Genomic DNA, 18,601 nt, shown 5'->3' with positions numbered 1-18,601 from the left:
TTGTGTTATAGCTATGAGAGAAGAAAAGATCTTAGCTTTTCTATGAGTTTTTAAATATCTTTTATGATTATTTAAATTTTGCTTCATGAATACAAAATTTATGAAAGTATATATTTTAAAGTATCCTGTAATATTTCTGATAAATTTTGGACAAATTGAAATGAGTTAATCATATTTATTAAAGACACCTATATGTCTATATTGCCTATTTTTTATATAAAATGAATGCTAAGGCAATATTCCAGTTTATATATGACTAAGATTAAAACTTCTGAAGATTTAAACTTTCTAAATTTTATACATTAGTTTTATAGGACAAGAAAAAGATCATTGTCGGAACAAAATATAAAATTGTATTTAAATGAAATCATAAAACAGATGTCCTTTAAAGAGGTTTGCTCTTGTAAAACTCGGACAATACTACAAATCATGAGGACTTAACGTTCTAGCTAAAATTATAATTTCCAAATAATTAAAATGCTAAGATATTAGAAAATGTTGAGTTACTTGATATATATTATTTGGATACCTGAACAGTTTCTAAGCTAAAAAATTTATATATATAGTTTTAATATATACTTATACATATACATTATACGAAGGACTATAAATTAATAGAATGTGTAAATGCCTTTGGATAATGTATTTACTCTGCCTCCTAAAAAGATAAAAGGTAATCTAAAACACATACTACAAAAAATTTAGATAGTTCTTGGTTTCTTGCCTTCTAGTTTTCCGTGTCTGGAGAAAACAAAAATTGGTACCTTAGCTAAATGTGGTTATTAATAAAAATGACTCAGATGATTCTTCATGTAATAATTACAGAAGAATGTGAATGTATATGCAAGATAATGAATATCGCTTGTCTGCTAAGGATTTATTAAACCATAATTAAATGTAATACATACATTTGTTTCAATATGCTAATATAAATTATATTTTTAAACTAAAATTTTATTATATATGCATTATGTATTTAATTACAAAGGCTTAAAAAATAAAAGTATATTAAATTTATTTTAATTCTATAAATGACAAATTTGAGGGTATATTCTATGTTAATGGATTTATTCACAGAAAAAGGCTTACAGATCTTTTACTGCTGATTGTAATACAGATGATACACAAAAAAGAGTAAAATTAGAATTTTCCTTCCATAAAATGACCAAGTTATTTGGTACCTAGATAACAGAGTTTTCTTCTGAATCACCAAAATATTCGGTTAACTCTCTTCCTCCTGTCAGTCTCTTGAATAATAACACACATTTTCTCATTTTGTCTAAGTTGCTAGGTCAGACAGCAAAGAAAGATTGTGGTGGAACCTCACTGAGAAGGACCTTGCCCCAGGTACTGTTAACAACTAACACAACAGTAAAACCCTTGCTCCAGTCAAAAGACATAAGTGACTCAAAATCACTGCAAGGTCATCTTGAGACCTCCAAAACAGGTGGTTGCAGGAAATGGCACTTTCCACCCAAGACCACCAGGACCAAACTGCTGGCTGCAGGACATATCCCCATCTCCCAGGACCCACCAGACAAGACCACCAGCGCCAGATCGCCATGCTGCAATCTGCATGTGCTTTTGTTCTTTCTCTTTGTTCTTCACTCTGCAAAGCTAAGGTTTAAGTTGCTGACATTTCTTATCCATTAACTATGATACCTCTGAGGTCTTTATCCTCAATATTCACTGAGCCATTCCTCCGTGAGTCCAGGCTGCAGTTTGCTCATGATTCAGCTTCAGTATGCAATTACAGTGTTGAGTTTGTACTTCCTTTTCTTTGGGTGCCACCCAACTTCTCTTGATAGCAATTTTCATAGAATTAATCAGCTGATTTCCTAGGTGATGAGACTCAACCAAGAAGTGATCTAGGGACGAAAAATAGTGTAATAGGCCAGAAATCAAAATTCTAAAATGCCCTATCATGTCATACATAGAAAGGAAGGTTTGGGTCCTAAACAAAACAATGCTCAGAAACTTTTGTGTAATTTAGCTTATCCAACCAAATTGGCACAAAAGGAAAGCCAGTGATGGGGTGAAAGGAGTGACAAGGAGGTGCTTTGAGAAAACAGGACACAGTTGAGAGGGAAAGAGACAAGAGTTCAGGGAGGGAAGATGGGCCCCATGGGGTACTCTGGAGAGTACACGGGAAAGATGGAAGCCAATGTTCCAGAGCCCATAGAATTCAGTGAGGTGGAAACCACAGCAGTACAGGGGCTAAGAGAGGGACTAGTTATGGGTGTTCTGAGTGTCAGTGAGAGGCCAAGGGCATAGCTGACTCCCTCAGAAGAAAGATGGAGCTATGGCACTCCAAGGCAGTGGCATCTTCCACATGCTCCCTACACAGGAGGATGTCAGCATCCACAGCCACTGTGTCACACAACGCACAGCAGGGACCTTGACCAAATGGTTGCTACCAACTGCCTAGAACAGGCTGCAAAAGACAAGGGGAATAAGCTAAAGTTAAGAAGGCATGGCTGGGGGCCAAGCAGAGCAGGAAACACACTGTGTTCCCCCACATCCCAGACTTCTCAGTGCTTCTCTAATTCATCACACAAAGGCTGTCTTTCACACTCCCTGTCCCATTGGTTTCCTCCCCAGTGTCAACCCTAGGCTGCACTGGGCCCTGAAACAGCATGAACCATCCTGGGAAGAGGGACACGGGAAAGAGGGGAGAGAGGCTCATCTCCTGTTCACTGGGAGAACCTGTCCTGTGCTAGATGCTTTCAGTCAGCCTCTCTAACCCAGGAATCCAAGATTCTGGGCCACTTCCAGTGAGGAGAGGAGCAAAGGGGTATCTTAGGACTGAGAGTAAAGTCCTTTGGGGGAGACTCTTGGGAAACTAAGACTCTGAAGGTACCAGAATTAATATAGTCCAGGACGGTAATAGTACAGCCTTTCACAGACATTATCTCATCTGATCCTCACAACAATCCTGTGAGGTATGGAGGCCAGGTGTTACTGCAGAAGGGGAATCTGGCCCTCCAGGTTCCAATGCAGTGACTTAAAACACGGCCAATGTGTTCAGTTACAAATCTGTCAGGAGCCCAGTACAGGCCTCCCTGTACTAACCAAGGTGTTGGCAGGCAGCATGACTTTCTGGAGGCTTTAGGAAAGAATCTGTTTCCTGTTCATTGGGTTGTTGGCAGAATTCAATTCCTTGTGGTTGCAGCCAGATCCCCATTTCCTTGCTGGCTATCTACTGAGACCCATTCCTAGCTCCTAGAGGTGACTACACTCCTTGGCTTGTGGCCCCTATCCTGCACCTTCAAAACCAGCAATGGAGGGTTGAACCCTTCTCTTCTTATATTCTATCTCTCTCTGACCCAAGTTCAACAGCTTGTCCAAAATCAGGACCTGGAAGTTCTGCCTCCAGAACCAATAATGGTTCCAATACATCTAACACTGCCACCAGTGTGGCCCAGCTTCATCATTCTTTTATTTGAATGGACACTGGACTCAAGAGGGAATCTGAATCCTTCCTGTGAGTCACCCCTCTGAGAGCTCTGTTTTCTAACGGACTTGCTCTAGGAACTGTCATCCTCAGAAACTGGACCTGGGCCCTCAGGGAAAGGTGAGATTAAGGTTAAACCTTGGGTAGCCCAGGGTTAACTAGAAAAAACCTTACCTTTTAATACTACTCTTTTGTTCTTCTTTTTGACTCTGCACTGACCTTAAGGGACTAGAGTGAGTGGCTAGGACTGTATTTTCACTGTCTTTTCTACAGGCACCTGTAGCTATTCCTTATTCATAGATAATCTGATTTTCTATATTGAATTAATAGGGCTCTGTGATCCATCCCTGTTACTCACTTTAAAGCAGATAGAGATATTGTCTAGTTTTCCTTCTTTGAGAACTTGAAGAAGGGTTCTCTGTATGTCGAGTTGACCTTTTCAGTCCCTGTCTCTGCAGATGAAGGGCACAGATTCCCAGAACGGCAGGCACATGAGCACTCAGAACTTGGTTCCAGCACCTGAGTCAAGGTTTTCAAAGGCTCAGAGCAATGTTCTCCAGACCAACTAACACAGGGATATGAGACACCTTGGCCCAGAGCCACCTGAGCTGAGACTGTGACTGATGCATAAGAGTTGAAGGGTCCTGTCCTCCTACAGGTATCCTAAACTCTCTTAATAATCCGACCCATGGTCTGTGACTCATTGTGGTCAGGATTTTATTATGGGGCCCTCTACCAAATCCAGTCAGAGGGTCTGTGAGCTTCTAATATCAGCCCGATTTCCCACTCCTACCCTCGCCTTGTTTCCTGTGATGACATTCTAATCTTTCCTGAGAATTTCCATCTCAGGTGGCTCTCTGGGTCAACATAATTGATTTAGAAAAGGAGGAAGAGGAAGGTTAATGTCTGCTGGGAGCTGGCCCAATTAATGTCTGTTTTCCCCAAGTATTGATAAATTTCTACTCCTCTGTAAACAGTGGAGTACCAGAAACAGGAACCCCCTACTACACAGAAGTAGCAGATGGAACTAGTGTCCCAGACTCACTGAGATGCCTCTGAAAGCAGTTTCTCTGCAGTGCGTGTGTGTATCAGCCTCTGACAGCTGAGAACTGAGAAGGTGCCCTGTCCACTGGAGCACCAGGACCCCCACCCCCTCACGGAGAAGGCCCTAAAAGAGGATGGTGAACCCACAATCCCTCCTCACAGCATCCAGCCAAGGAGATCCCTCTATGCCTCCGTGGCCCTTCCAGATCCTTCCATCCTTCTCTGGGCCTGAGTATTTTCTAATTCTATCCTTTCTACATACCACAGCTACACTATTATCATAAATAATAGTGCTGGTTTCTATTCACTCCTCCTACAACCCAGATACTGAAGATACCCCTGGGTAACTTCGGCTTTGAGCCCACCTACCAGTTATACAGACTTTAACAATGAAGTTCTTCCAGGAATTTTTGCTAATTCCCAGGGATTTACATTCTCAGGATTTCCTCTGTTCTCAAGGCCAGCTTCCTGCCTTGTGTCAGCCCAGACACAGGACACAACCCCACCTGCACGTTCACCCAGGAGGGTCCACTTGCACATAAAAGCATTTGTGAGCAATGTAGCCTTTACAAAAGATGATTTGAGGGTGATGGAGACTGCCAGAGGCAGACCTCATCCCTGGCAAATAACTTCAAAGTTTCTAACTGCTGAATGAGCACTGAATTATTTCCTTACCCAAAATAGTCTCGGCCCAGGGCACCCAACCCTTTCCTATCCATGTGACCAGACTTTGTCAGAACTGGCAGCAAAACTATCAAGGGGATAGATGCTCAGTAAACACTGCTACTGGGACATTGTCGATTTAAGTCCTTTTAATGAACAGAAAAAGGGGCGGGTGGGGGGAATAGCATTCTCCCTCTCAGAAGCACGCCTGTGCCTTCCCAGCCACCTTCTTCCCCCAGGCACCTTACCTTTGCCTTTCTCTCTCCTAAGCCCCAAAGGCTCTTCTTTTGCTTCTGTAACTTGTTTCCTGAGCCCATGCAGCCCAGCTGGCTCACTTCTACTACCTCTGTAACTTTCTAAATAAACTTTCTCTTATAATTTGGGGGGAAAAAGTAAACCATGAGTTCATATTAATATGTACAATTCAAACTTAACACAGGGTTTTTGTTTTGTTTTTTGTATGTATTGCATTCTTCTCACAATGCAAATTTTGGATCTTAATAACATTAACATTCTTAGTCTATCTTAATATATAAGTACTTCCAAAACTGTAATACAAGTATTACTCCTAATAATAAAACCTACTGAGTGAAGTCTGAAATTACTTGCAATTCCTTTTTTCCTTGGAATATACCCCACCAAGAATGTATACCAGAGTAACATGTTCCAAAGTCACTTGAAATAATTCTTTTCTCTGAGTGGTTATGGAACCAATTTGCTAAAGAGCTAAGGTTATTAGCTTCAATTTTAGGGTTAGCTTTATTTTCCCTGTTGATGTTCTTTTTCAAAAAATATAAAACATTTATGTAGTTCAAAAGTCAAAAGTAAATAAGTTATATTTAAAGAAGTCTTACTTCCAACCCTTTTGGGATGATGATGACTTATTTCTTTTCTCAAGACATAGAAGGAACATGAGGAGCAGGGAAGAACAGAAACAAGAAACTGTGGTTCAAATCCACATACTGGGGCATTTCCTAGACTTTTTGAGACTGGTTTCTTCACATGAAAATGAGCATAATAATACCCATTTCCTGGAAATGTTCTAGGGATTAAATGCAATAACATGTGAAATGCCTGGTTCATAGTAAATAGTCAGAATATGAGCAGTATTCAGAATATTTTATCTTTTAAGAGATTAATGGGACTTTAAAATTTTAGACCAACTTGTGTAAATTTTAGACCAACACACAATTTTGGGGCCCTTTTAAAAATCTTTACATAATGTAGAAATAATAATATATGATAATACTTTGGGACAGAGCTCAGAAGATCTAAACAAAATCATATCTGAAGAGAGAAAAAAGCAACTATTTTAACTATTAGAACCAAAAAACTGCCAGATTTCTTTGGGTGGCAGTAGTGAGGTAGACCAAGAAAAGACAGAAAAAGGAAACTCAAAAGAGACTATGTTATGGACTAAATGTTTATGTTCCCGACCCCAAATTCATCTGTTAAAAATTCTAACTCCCTCCCAATATGACAGTATTAGGAGGTGGGGCCTTCAGGAGGCGATCAGGATTAGATGGGGATTAATCCTAAGTGGGATTAGGGCCCTTGAAAGCTCTAGATTATTATCTTGCTGTCTATGTCCAAACTAGGTAGCTACACATCTGATTCCCTTGTGAAAGTGTTTCCCAACCTCACTCTCCTTTAAGATCCATTTACACCTGTCCACATGCAACTTAGTCTCTGCAAGAGTTAAATGTGGTCAATAAAATAACCTAATTCCCTGGCCTGATCCAAGTATGCCTGTAGACCACAACTGCACTGTGATAAAATGCCCTGAAGAGAAAGCTAGTTTTTCTAAGTCTACCACAGTGACTGGCATAGATTTTCTTAGCTAACAATCGTGTTAGTGTAAATTAGATCAGTCACATTGCTTTATTTATTCCTATGTGAAGTGAGCTAGACTGAGGATTGGGGGGATTTGGTTGAAATGCAGGGGAGGTGGCAATTTGGAGGCAAGGGAGGGCAGAAGCATAGGGGTATCTGGTAATTAGAGAATCACAATCCCTACTTTGACCCAGACCACAGGCTATCAGTAATAAGGTGTCTGGGAGCTGGCCTGGCCATGTGTCACCAAGAATCATATTCTATGGAAAACATGGTCTGAGTTCCAAACAACAGGGATGTAAGTGAATTGTCAGATCACTGGTCATTTATAAATTGAGTACAGCCTGAAATTACAGCTTCCTGTCAGCCTCTACCTATAGGAAACAACCAAGGCCTTTCTGTTTATGATCCTAAAACTTTAAACCCACCAAGGCATAGAGAGCACTTATTTTCAGAAACTTAATATGGCTTATTGGGAGGAGCACCATGCCACAGAGCAAAGAACCCAGACCCTGGAGTCACAGAGACCCGAGATCTAATCATACTCTCATCGTTCATTAACTGCGTGATCTTGGGCAAGTTACCTCCCCATCTGAGTCTCGGTTTTCTCAACTACAAAATGGGAGAAAACCCTGACTGCGGGATTATTATAAGGGTTATATGAGAAAGCTGACTTGCTGACTTAGGAAACTGTCAGAAAAGGTAAAGGGATGGAGAACAGCCAGTTCTCCAAGAGAATGGGATTCTTACCTGCTCTGCCCTAGGGTCCTTTCAGTTTTGCTCAGAATATCCTCCACTTCCTACTGTGCTCTCCTCATTATAATTAGAGCAAAGGATAAGCTTCTATATACAAAAGCCCCCCCAAAAAAATATTTTAAAGGCTATAGAGATTTGCTTTTGTCACTCATGGCCCAAGGTCCAGGTTGGTGCAGCCATTCAGGAATCCAGGTTCCTTCCGTTCTAACGCTCTGCCATCACCCAGGGCATTATCCTTGTCCACATGGTCAAAGGCAGGTCACAGGAACATCCATGTCCCAGCTCAAGGGAAGAGGAAAGGCAGAGCTGCTCCAGTACATCTCCCTCTAAATTGAAGATGACCCAGAAGTTGCATGTAGCTCTTCCATTCACACCTCATTGGCCTGAAGTTCGTCATGTGGCCACACTTAGCTACAAGGGAGGTTGACAGGCATAGTGGTCCCATGGGCAGTGGTGTGTCCAGATTAAAATCCTATCAAAGAGAAATGTTTTGTTGGACAACTGTCATTCTCTGCCATGGCCTTCCGCCTGCTTTGCTTATCTTCCACACGAACGCTTGGCTTGTTCTTGGTCTAGCTGTGAGCCCCTGCCATTTACTAAATTAGGCCTTGGTTGGGGGAAGTCTCCTCAATGCCATCAAACCTGCTGGTGAGATACAATTGGCCACTTGGGCTCCCTAATGTGCTATTGGAAAAGCTGGGGCCCAAAGAGGGAGCTCTGAGAGCTCAGGCCAGGGCCAGGGCTCTTCCCAGAGCACCACCTGTGTCTTCTCAAGATATGGATCAGATGTGCAAGGACTTTTCCCCCAGTGTCAGGAGAGACAGATACTGACTTGGCTGTTACTGGAAAGAACGCACCCCTGCTCTTTGCAGAGGGAGCACAATACTGTTCCTGCAAGGAGTGTGCTCCTGCCAGGTCACTGGCATCTGCATACCAGTCTGTTCCTCTTTAAATGATCCTTAAAGCACACAGTGCAAATGCTTTGAAAGTGCCCAGCTGCACATAGCTGAACTAGCAGTTCCCATGATATGGAAAGGAGGGTGCAGGATCAGATGTCAGGAAATCTCCCAATGGTCTCAGCTCCTTCAATCGCCAGCTATGTACTTGGGCGGGTCACTTCCCAACCCTAGGCCTCTGTTTTCTCATCTCAAAACATTTTGACCAGATCATTTCCTGATTCCCTGTTCCAATACCCCAGTGGCCCATGTCTGTCCTTTATTTGAAACACTTCAGCAGTAACTACAGGGAAAAAACAGCTCTTTCCTTCTCACTCATTTCTCCCAGGCCCATTCTGTGTTTTCCCTATTACTGACATTTTGCATCAGAGTGGCACATTTATTATTATAAACCAGTACTGACACACTGTTGTTAACTAAAGTCCATAGTTTTTATTTGTGAATAATGTTCTGTTGTATAGATGTACCACCATTTATCCATTTACCTGTTTAAGAACATCTCAGTTGCTTTCAGTTTTATGAACAGAACGGCTATAAACATTCGTGTGTAGGTTTTTACGTGGACATAAGTTTCGATTCAACTGGGTACATGCCTAGGAGTGTGATTATTGGATCACATGGTAAGAATATGTTTAGCTTGGTAAAAATAAAATAAAATAACCTGCCAAATTCCCTTTCAACATGGATGTACCATTTTGCATCTTTTATACAGGATGAGTATCTTTCAATATTCTTATTTGCCATCTGTATATTTTCTTTGGTGAAATGTTTGTTCAGATCATTTGCCCATTTTTCAAACTGGGCTGTTTTATTATTGTTGAGTTTAAGAGTTCTTTGGCTACAAATTCTTTCAGATGTGCTTTGCAAATATTTTTTCCCATTCTGTGGTTTGTCTTTTCATTCTCTTAATAGTGTCTTTCAAGGAGAAGTTTTTCATTTTAATACAGTCCAAGTTATTCATTTTTTTTCCTATGTTATCTTCTAGAAGTTTTATAGGTTTGTATTCTAAACTTAGATCAATGATCCATTTTGAGTTCATTTTTGTGAAAGGTAAAGTTTGTGTCTTGGTTTATATTTTGGCAACAGGAGTTCCAATTGTTCGAGCTCCATTTATTAAAAAGATGATCCTTTCTCTACAGAATTGCCTTTACTCCTTTGTCAGCAATCAATTGACTATATTTGTGTGAGTCTATCTTGGAGCTCTCTATGCTGCCTACTCTTTCACCAATACCACAGTCTTGTTTATTGTAGCTTTACAGTAAGTTTTTAAGTCATATAGTATCAGTCTTCCAACTTTTTTCTTCTTCAGTGTTGTTGGCTATTTTTATAGCTGCATAGTATTCCATGGTGTAATTTTACCTTTCCATATAAATGTTAAAATCAAATTATTGTTGTTTTTTGGTTTTGGGTTACTTTTTTATCAAAGACTATTTTTTAAATTTATCTTTATTGTTCAAAGTATTTCAGATGTTCTCTTTTTTTCCCCCCATTGACCCCTTCCTTCCCACTCCCACCCCCTCCCCAGGCCTTCACCGCACTATTGTCTGTGTCCATGGGTTATGCATATATGCATATAAGTTCTTTGGTTAATCTCTTCCGCCCCCCCCCCCAACTTCCCTCTGAGAATTGTTAGTCTGTTGCATGCTTCCATGTGTCTGGATCTATTTTGTTTGTCAGTTTATTTTGTTCATTAGATTCCACATATAAGTGAGATCATGTGATATTTGTCTTTCTCTGACTGGCTTATTTTGCTTAGCATAATACTCTCCGGGTCTCTCCCTATTGTCTCAAAGGGTACAAGATCCTTCTTTTTTATAGCTGCATAGTATTCCATGGTGTAATTGTTCCACAGGATTTTTATCCACTCATCTACTGATGGGTGCTTAGGCTGTTTCCAGATCATAGCTATTGTAAATAGTGCTGCTGTGAACATAGGGGTGCATATATTCTTTCTGACTGGTGTTTCAGAATTCTCAGGACATATTCCTAGAAATAGCATCACTGGATCAAATGGTAGCTCCATTTTTAATGTTTTGAGGAAACTCCACAGTTTTCCATAGTGGTTGTACCAGTCTGCATTCCCACCAGCAGTGTACTAGGATTCCTATTCTCCACATCCTCGCCAGACCTGTCGTTTGTTGATTTGTTGATATTATTTATCACATTCTGGCAGGTGTGAGGTGGTACCTCATTGTCTTAATTTTCATCTCTCTGACGATTAGTGACGTTGAGCATTTATTCAATGTCTTTAGAGAAGTATCTATTTAGGTCCTCTGCCCATTTTGTAATTGGATTGTCTTCTTTTTGTTGAGTTGTATGAATACTTTATATATTTTGGAAATTAACCCCTTATCAGATGTATCATAGGCAAATATGTTTTCCCATACAATGGGTTCCCTTTTCATTTTGATGCTGATTCCTTTTGCTGTGCAGAACCTTTTTATTTTGATGTAGTCCTATTTGCTTGCAAAATTCCTGTATAGTTAACAGTGGGCTCTCATTTAAGAACTAGCTCCAGCCTTGCACATGTGGCTCAGTAGTTGAGCACTGACCTATGAACCAGGAGGTCGCAGTTCAATTCCAAGTCAGGGCACATGCCCAGGCTGCGACCTTGATCCCTAGTAGTGGATGTGCAGGAGGCAGCCGATCAATGATTCTCTCATCATTGATGTTTCTATCTCTCTCTCCCTCTCCCTTCCTCTCTCTGAAATCAATAAAAACATACTAAAAAAACAAAAAAAAGAACCAGCTCCAGCATAACCAATACCCCACACTCCCCTCTTCCCACTGGTTAAGAACCACTATATTCCAAGAAAATGTAGGATTAAAAAAAAAAAAAAAAACACCTTCCATCAAATAGAACAGCATTAATAGTTTGCATTGTAATTAAACTAATTAATTAATTGCTTAAGCCCACCTTATGCACATAACTCTTCGAGCAAACTTGGTAATAAACACTTGGGGAGTAGCGATCGGGTTGCCCAAACAGGCAGTGAGGATAACAGACCTCCTGCCAAGTCTAAATAGTTGGACTTCACCACAAGGTGTCGCTCTAATACTTGCTTATTTATGTCTCTGGAACTCTCGGGCGAGAGGTCTCTCCTTTGCTGAAAGGCTGGCATTTTTAACTTTCATACCTCAGGATGATTATGAAATTACATCACACTTGTAGCTCAGGACTTGAAAGCCATTTTCGCATGTCTTTTCTTTCTTGTAAAAGAGATCGATCATTTCCAGGAAGAGAGGTGATCAGGACAAAGAGGCATTTGGATTCACAAAACTTTCATTTAGCACAAGACTGATTTACCAGGCGGAGGAACACGGACGAGGCCCCTCACCTCTCCCAGCCTCAGCGTCCTCCGTGCCATGGGGGGAGAAAGCGCTGTGACTTCTGCCCCGCAGCCCGAGCGCGCCCGGCCCCGCTGCCCGCGCTGAGCATCCGCCCTGCGCCAGGGCCTGCGCTGGGCACCACGACGACGGGGACAAGGGAATCGAGGTTCCTGCCCTTAAGAAGCTCCAAGTCCGACCTCGAGAACAAACATCTCAACCAGAGGACACAGGACAACAGCGGGCAGGCCGCTTAGGTTTCCGCCCTTGAGGCTCAGGGAGCTATCTGACGCTCCCAGGTACCTCGATAAAAAGTCGTCACGCGCGGTACCTTTTTGTTGGGAAATAAACGAAGTGTTGGTCTTAACATTTCAATTATAAGAGGCCTCTCTAGGCCCGGTCCCTCCTCGGCGGAAACTGCTCCGGGGGAACACCGTCGTTGAGAAACACGCAGGTAGAAAGGTCTCGGCTGCAAACAGCGAAACTCGCACTCACCTGAGGAGCCACGAGGCCGAACGCAAGGATCCGCGGGAACAAAAGGCCGGGCGGTAGAGGGCGCCCCAGGCGCGGTGTCATTCGGAGGTCGCTCTGTCCTCGGGGGACCAGCTGTCCGAGTTCCACACTCCCGGGGGGTCAGCCTCCAGCTGGCCTCCTGCCTGGTGAAGAGCCTCGTCCCGACAGTTCCAGGCCACACACCCCAACCTCGCGGCAGCTTTCCAAGCGAAACGCCTGCGAGTTCCTCTGCGCAGGTGCGCTGAAGTCACGTGCTCACCCCCAGCCAATCATTGTGGCCAAACACAAGGTGGCCCGCTCTGATTGGCTTAGCTTAGGTCACATGCTCCGCCCCTGGAAGTCGGCCCTGGGCCACGTGCGCCGCTGGTGCAGAGAAATGGGGAGATGCGGGGAGGGAAGGACGGGGACGCGGAGACGCGAATTGCAGGTTCCCCTGGGGCCGGGGGGAGGGACACAGGGACGCAGGCGGGGTTCATGGCCTTGCTCTTCACACGCTCCTCTGCTGTCCCTGTGGCGGCACCGCCTTCGTGGAGGATTCTTCACTTTTTTTTGCCTGAGAACCAGGCGCTGGGAAGCTGGTCACGTTACCGGCCTCTTCCCGCGCGGAGGGGGGGGGCTGCGCTCTGGGATAGCGACCATCGGTTACCGTCCCCTCCCTCGCCCCGCTGGTCTCGCGTCCTTCGTTCCTGTTCCTCCTCCGCTGGGCATTTCGGGTCCCAGACCTCTTCCCGTCCGTCAGGGGGCACCCCCCCGCGCCCCAGCTGCTCTCCTCCCTCCGGAGCCGGCGGCGGTCTCCAGCCCCGGGGGGCCCCCCAGGACCCCCGTGCGGTGGGGTCCTACATCTCTTCCTCTGCTACCGCTTTCGGTGTCAGGAGGGAGGGGAGATGAACACACGGTCAGGCGTCTTTTATAAACCGAAACCGCTCTCCCACATCTTCACCCAAACCGCAGCCTCCTGTCCTGCCCGCGGGCGGCCCACGGACACTGAGGTCAGGACTAAGCGGCGGGTGCTCTCCAGGCTCTGCCGCCCAGGGGAGGCGCCTGGCGGAGCCCACCTCCGTCGGCGGGCGAGGGCACGAGGCCGGGACTGCAGGCGGTGAGGGGGCGGGGGGGCGGGGCGGGCAGGGGCGGGCACAGGCAGCTTGGGGCGACCTTCAGGACCAGCCTGTGGGAGAGGGTCCCCGTGCAGCGCTGACTCACTGCCTGTATGATTTGGGGCACATCACTTTCCCCTCTAGAAGCCTGTGTTTCCCTCTCTGTACCTCATCGGGCTTTTAGGATTAGTGCTGATCAGAGGCTCTTGGATTGCAACCCGTAGAAGTGACTGCTGCCTGATTAAGCAAGAGAGGCTGAAGCAGCAAGCACGGATGACATCAGGCGGGTAGAGGCTTTGACAACCTGAAGAGTATAGGCCCCGCTGGAAAAAAAATTGCATTAAAGAAAAAAATGTATACACTGTGCTGGCCAAACAAGGTGTGTGTACTGGCACCATCGGCCTCCGGGCCTCCAGTCTGCGCCCCTCTCTACAGGAAAGAGCCCACGTTCCTGCATAGCACCAAGGCCCTGCCGGCCCAGGGGAGCTCAAGCTCCAGGCTAGAAGCCCAATCCTGGGCAGTGGGGAAGGACGAGATAGCAAGGCGCTAGGCAACTGAAACTGTCTGGTTCTTTCCCAAGTCTGCAGCCCCAGGACAGGGCCCAGGACAGAGGCACCTCAGAGTGCCCCAAACAGGTCTAAGGTAAGAGGTGGCTCAGAGACACTGGGGAGCCCATCAGATTACCCAGCTCACCAATGTCTGGTCCCATGGACACCTGGTCATGGGTTCCTGGTCATAGGCTCCATCAGGAGGTGAGGGTAGTAAGAGAGACAGGAAGCACCACCTTCGAGGTAGATGGTCATTCACCAGCTAAAACCTCTCAAGACTCAGAAACTTCTCCCTCAGCCCCAGAGTCACTAAGTCGCCACCAGGCCTAGCACTTCTCCATTTACAGCTTTCTAACAAACCACCTCCACCCACCTTCCCGCCTCCAGAACACTGAGCTCAGGCCTCGTGTCCTTACCAGCATAGCTGTCCGCTGAATTCCCCACTAGCTGTGCCTGAGTGATCCCAGGGAAGGGCCACATTCTGGTCATTTCTTGGTCTCAAGCTCCGGGCCTTGGCCATAGTAGATGCTTGGCAAGTGTTTAATAGTTGCTAATCATTAAGAATCATTACTATAGCCCTGGCCAGTGTGGCTCAGCAGTTGAGCATCGACCTATGATCCAGGAGATCTCGGTTTGATTCCCAGTCATGGCACATGCCTGGGCTGGCTCGATCCCCAGCGGGGGGGGGGGGGGGGGCGTGCAGGAGGCAGTTGATCAATGACTCTCATCACTGATGTTTCTTTCTCTCCCTCTCCCTCAATCTGAAATCAATAAAAATATATTAAAAAAAAAAAATCATTGCTATTGCCCTAGCTGGTTTTGCTAGGTAGGTAGAGGGTAGGCCTGCAGGCTGAAGGGTCCCAGGTTCAATTCTGACCAAGGGCGTGTACCTCTGTTGCAGGATTGATCCCCAGCCCCAGTCAAGGCACATTAGGGAGGCAACCAATCAACACATCTCTCTCACTGATATTTCTCTCTCTCCCCCTTCCACTGACTCTGAAAAAGCAATGGGAAAAATATCCTCAGGTGAGGATTTTAAAAAAAAAGAATCATTGGCAGGTGTTGCTCAGTGGGTTGGACATCATCCTGTGCAGCAGTAGGTTGCAGGTTCAATTCCTGGTCAAGGCACATGCCGGTTTCGGGCTCGAACCCCAGTAGGGGGCTTGCAGGAGGCAGCTGATTGATGCTGGGCTCTTATATCAATGTTTCTCTCTCTTCCCCTCTTCCTTCCTCTCTCTCTAAAAATCAATAAACTATTCTTTAAGGAAAAAAATCATTGATATAGGTTGAATGTTTGTCCCCCATCCTCCCCTCCCCCAATTCATATGCTGAAAACCTAATGCCCAAGGTAACAGTAGTAGGCAGGGCCTTTGGGGGAATGTAGTGCCCCCAGAAATGGGATTAGTGTTTGAGAGGCCCAAGAGCTATCCCTCATCCCTTCCACCATGTGAGGACACAACAAGATGTCAGCAGTCTGCTACCCAGAAGAGGGCCTTCACCAAAGCTCAGCTGTGCTGGCACCCTAACCATGGACCTCCAGTCTCCAGAACTGCAAGAAATAAATTGCTGTTGTTTATAAGCCACCTACCTGGTCTGTAGCATTTTGTTATAGCAGCCCAAGCTAAAGCAACCATGTTTGCCCTTCTGGAAATAATCATGACCTGAGTCAGACCTGGACTCACCCACTGACATGGCACCCTCCCTCCTGGCCCTCAGTTTCCCCACCACTACAGGAGGGAGAGAACCACATGATTTCCAAAGGACCCCCTGGTTCCTCTGACGTCCTCTGGATTCAATGCCTCTACTTTGTGACTTCAAAAAAAGCTGCAACATTGGCCAAAGTTGGAAGGTGGATGGGTAGAAATGGCCCCTCCCACTCAGGAGGCGCACACCTGTGGGCTGCACCTCTGAAGGGGGCAGGCAGTGTGGGAAGTGAGGGAGCCTGGGGCAATCAAGCAGTGATGAAGCTATGGGCAGAAACAGGAGATGGAAGTCAAGACACCTGGTTGTCATTGTCACCCCACCACTTAACTACAGACCTAAGCTAGTCCCTTAATCTGAGCCTTCATTTCCCCCTTGGTCCATGGGCGAGCAAGCAATGTGAGTTGGAGCAAGCAAAGTCTGCTGAATTGGAGTTTGAACCCTGAGGAGCTAGTGGAACAGGAAGCCGCAGTCTGGACTCTGAGATGATGTCACCCTTATGAGGGGAGGGGCCAGTGAGGGGAGCCCCTCCTACCCACTCCCACCCAACTCCCAACCCTGCTGCTCCCCCACCAGCAGAGTAAAAGGTGCTGGTACCTCTAAACCCAACTCCCCACCACCTTTTGCTATCAGACTGAAGCAAGAGATCCAGACTAGACAAGAGCTATCGTGTTAAAATTTTATGTGAAATCCTGTAAATGTATAGAGTGGCCTGAGGTCGCCTGCCCACAAGGCCTGGCTGTGGGGGTCCTCACTCAGCACTTGATGTAGATGGCTGCACTGCCCCGCTCCTCAAACTCTTCCTTGCTGACCCAGAGCTGCTGGAAGGCCTGCAGCGATGCCAGGATGGAGCCGCCGGTCCACACGGAGGTCTTCCTCTCCGGCGCGGCACACACTGTGGGGTTGTCCCCAGGGCAGAGGAGGCTCAGCTCCCTCTGGAAGCGCTCGGGGAAGCCATCCAGCATGGTGCAGCCTCCACACAGCAGCACGTTGGCGGCCATCTCCTCCTTGAAGCCTGCCTCCTGACAGTGGCCCAGGCAGGAGGCCGTGAGCGCAGGGAGGCCAGGATGGTTGCTGCCCACCAGGGTGGGCTTGAAGAGCATCTCGGCGCACTGGAAGCGCTCGTGGCCGATGGTGATGAGCTTGCCATCGGGGAGCTCGTAGTCCACGCGCAGCTCCTCCAGGCCCAGGCAGGCCTCCTTCTCGGGCAGCAAAGCCGAGTAGCAGCACGTCTTCTTGATGTGCTCCACGATGTGCAGGTGGTCGTCAGTGAACTTCTGGCCGGCCTCATTGAGCAGCTGCAGCAGGTAGTTGGTGAGGTCGCTCCCGGCGTAGTCGGCGCGGCCCGTCAGGCCTGGCAGCAAGTTGCCCTCCGAGATGGGGACCACGTGCGAGACGCCGTGCCCGCTCTCCACCACCAGCCCCGTGGTCTTGCCATAGGAGTAGATGGACAGCAGCGACTGGGACGTCACGTGCATGGCGGGGATGCCGAAGGTCTCGAACATGAGCTCCGCGTACTTCTCCCGGTTGCTGCTGGGGCTGAGCGGGGAGTCGGAGACCAGCACGGCGTACTCCTGGGGGAGGATCCTCATGGCCGTGTGGAAGATGTACTCCCAGATGCTCTGGACGCAGTCCCAGTCCACCACAACGCCGTACTTCAGAGGGTTAACCAGCTTCAGGGGGGTCTGCATGTCGAGCAGCTCGTGGCCCACGTAGGTCTCCTTTCGGGCATCGCCCACGTCAGCCACCTCGGAGCTGAACTTGCCCACCGTGGAGGAGATGAAGTAGGTGGGCCGGGGCTCTCCTGCATAGCCGCACTTACAGTACTGCGAGCCCAGGTCGATGATGAGGGCCTTGATCCTGCGCACATTCTTGGGCTTCATCTTCAGCTGAGTGGCTGAGCTTGTGTCCCGAATGCCAGCACCAGGAGCTGAGCGCGTTCCTGCCTCTCCAGGGTCACCCCGAGCCGTGCCCATGGGCATGGGGTTCTGGCTGTTCCTCGTCGCCATCTGCCTTCCTTGCTCGCCTTCCTCACATCCACATCCTAGAGCTCAGTGGAGAGAAATGAGGGTCCACCTCCAACATTGCCTTGGCAACCACTCAGGATTGTGATGTCACCCGGGGCTGGTCCATTCCAGCAACGAGGGGAGGGCTTGGCTTTAGCGCCCGTGATCTATCACCTGCACCCCCATCAGCCTAACTTGACTTTGCTCAGGACAGAGCAGGTGGCCAGCAGTTTTAGAAACCCAAGCACACTGGGGTCTCGGAGGCTCCTGCCCCTTACACCCTTCTCCTGACCCCCTGCTCACTAACGGCACACCTTTTCCTTCTCTGCTTCTTGGGTGCAAGGGCGATGCATATTTGAGTCCTTACAGTAAGCCAGGCACTGTACCAGGCACCTCACAGATTACTTCGCAGAATCCCGTGAGCTAGGCAGAGCTGGGGAAATCGAGGCTCAGAATTCCAATGACTTGCCCATGAGCAGAAAACTCTTGTAGTGTTTGTACTTTAACCCAAGTTCATCTGACTCCAATGTACCAGATCTCCTAAAGAGTGGGAGAGCCCCAACAGTACTTTCATTCTTTCAGCATTGACTGGGGTTTGTGGTGGGTCCAGCCCATCTGGTGATAGATAGGAGCCTGGCCACAACCAGTGCCCAGTGTAGGTGGGAAGAAGATGTAATGGATGCAGAGTTTGCAGGTGAAAGTCCAT

At 46.7% G+C, this 18,601-nt stretch overlaps 1 protein-coding gene across 1 annotated transcript; it reads right to left on the bottom strand.

The window, feature by feature from the left end:
* Positions 1–16,644: 16,644 nt before the first annotated feature.
* On the bottom strand, positions 16,645–17,913 carry ACTL7B (actin like 7B; the record flags this gene model as incomplete). The annotated part of the gene is made up of 1 exon (XM_081150841.1): positions 16,645–17,913. Exon 1 carries the CDS (start codon positions 17,896–17,898, stop codon positions 16,645–16,647), a length of 1,254 nt encoding a protein of 417 aa, XP_081006967.1. The 5' UTR covers positions 17,899–17,913.
* Positions 17,914–18,601: the final 688 nt, after the last annotated feature.

Source organism: Miniopterus schreibersii (genome assembly GCF_964146895.1).
Source record: "Miniopterus schreibersii genome assembly, chromosome: 11".
NCBI classification, from domain to species: domain Eukaryota; kingdom Metazoa; phylum Chordata; class Mammalia; order Chiroptera; family Miniopteridae; genus Miniopterus; species Miniopterus schreibersii.
The sequence above is the reverse complement of the archived record's forward strand: the minus strand, read 5'-3'. Positions and strand labels throughout refer to the sequence as shown.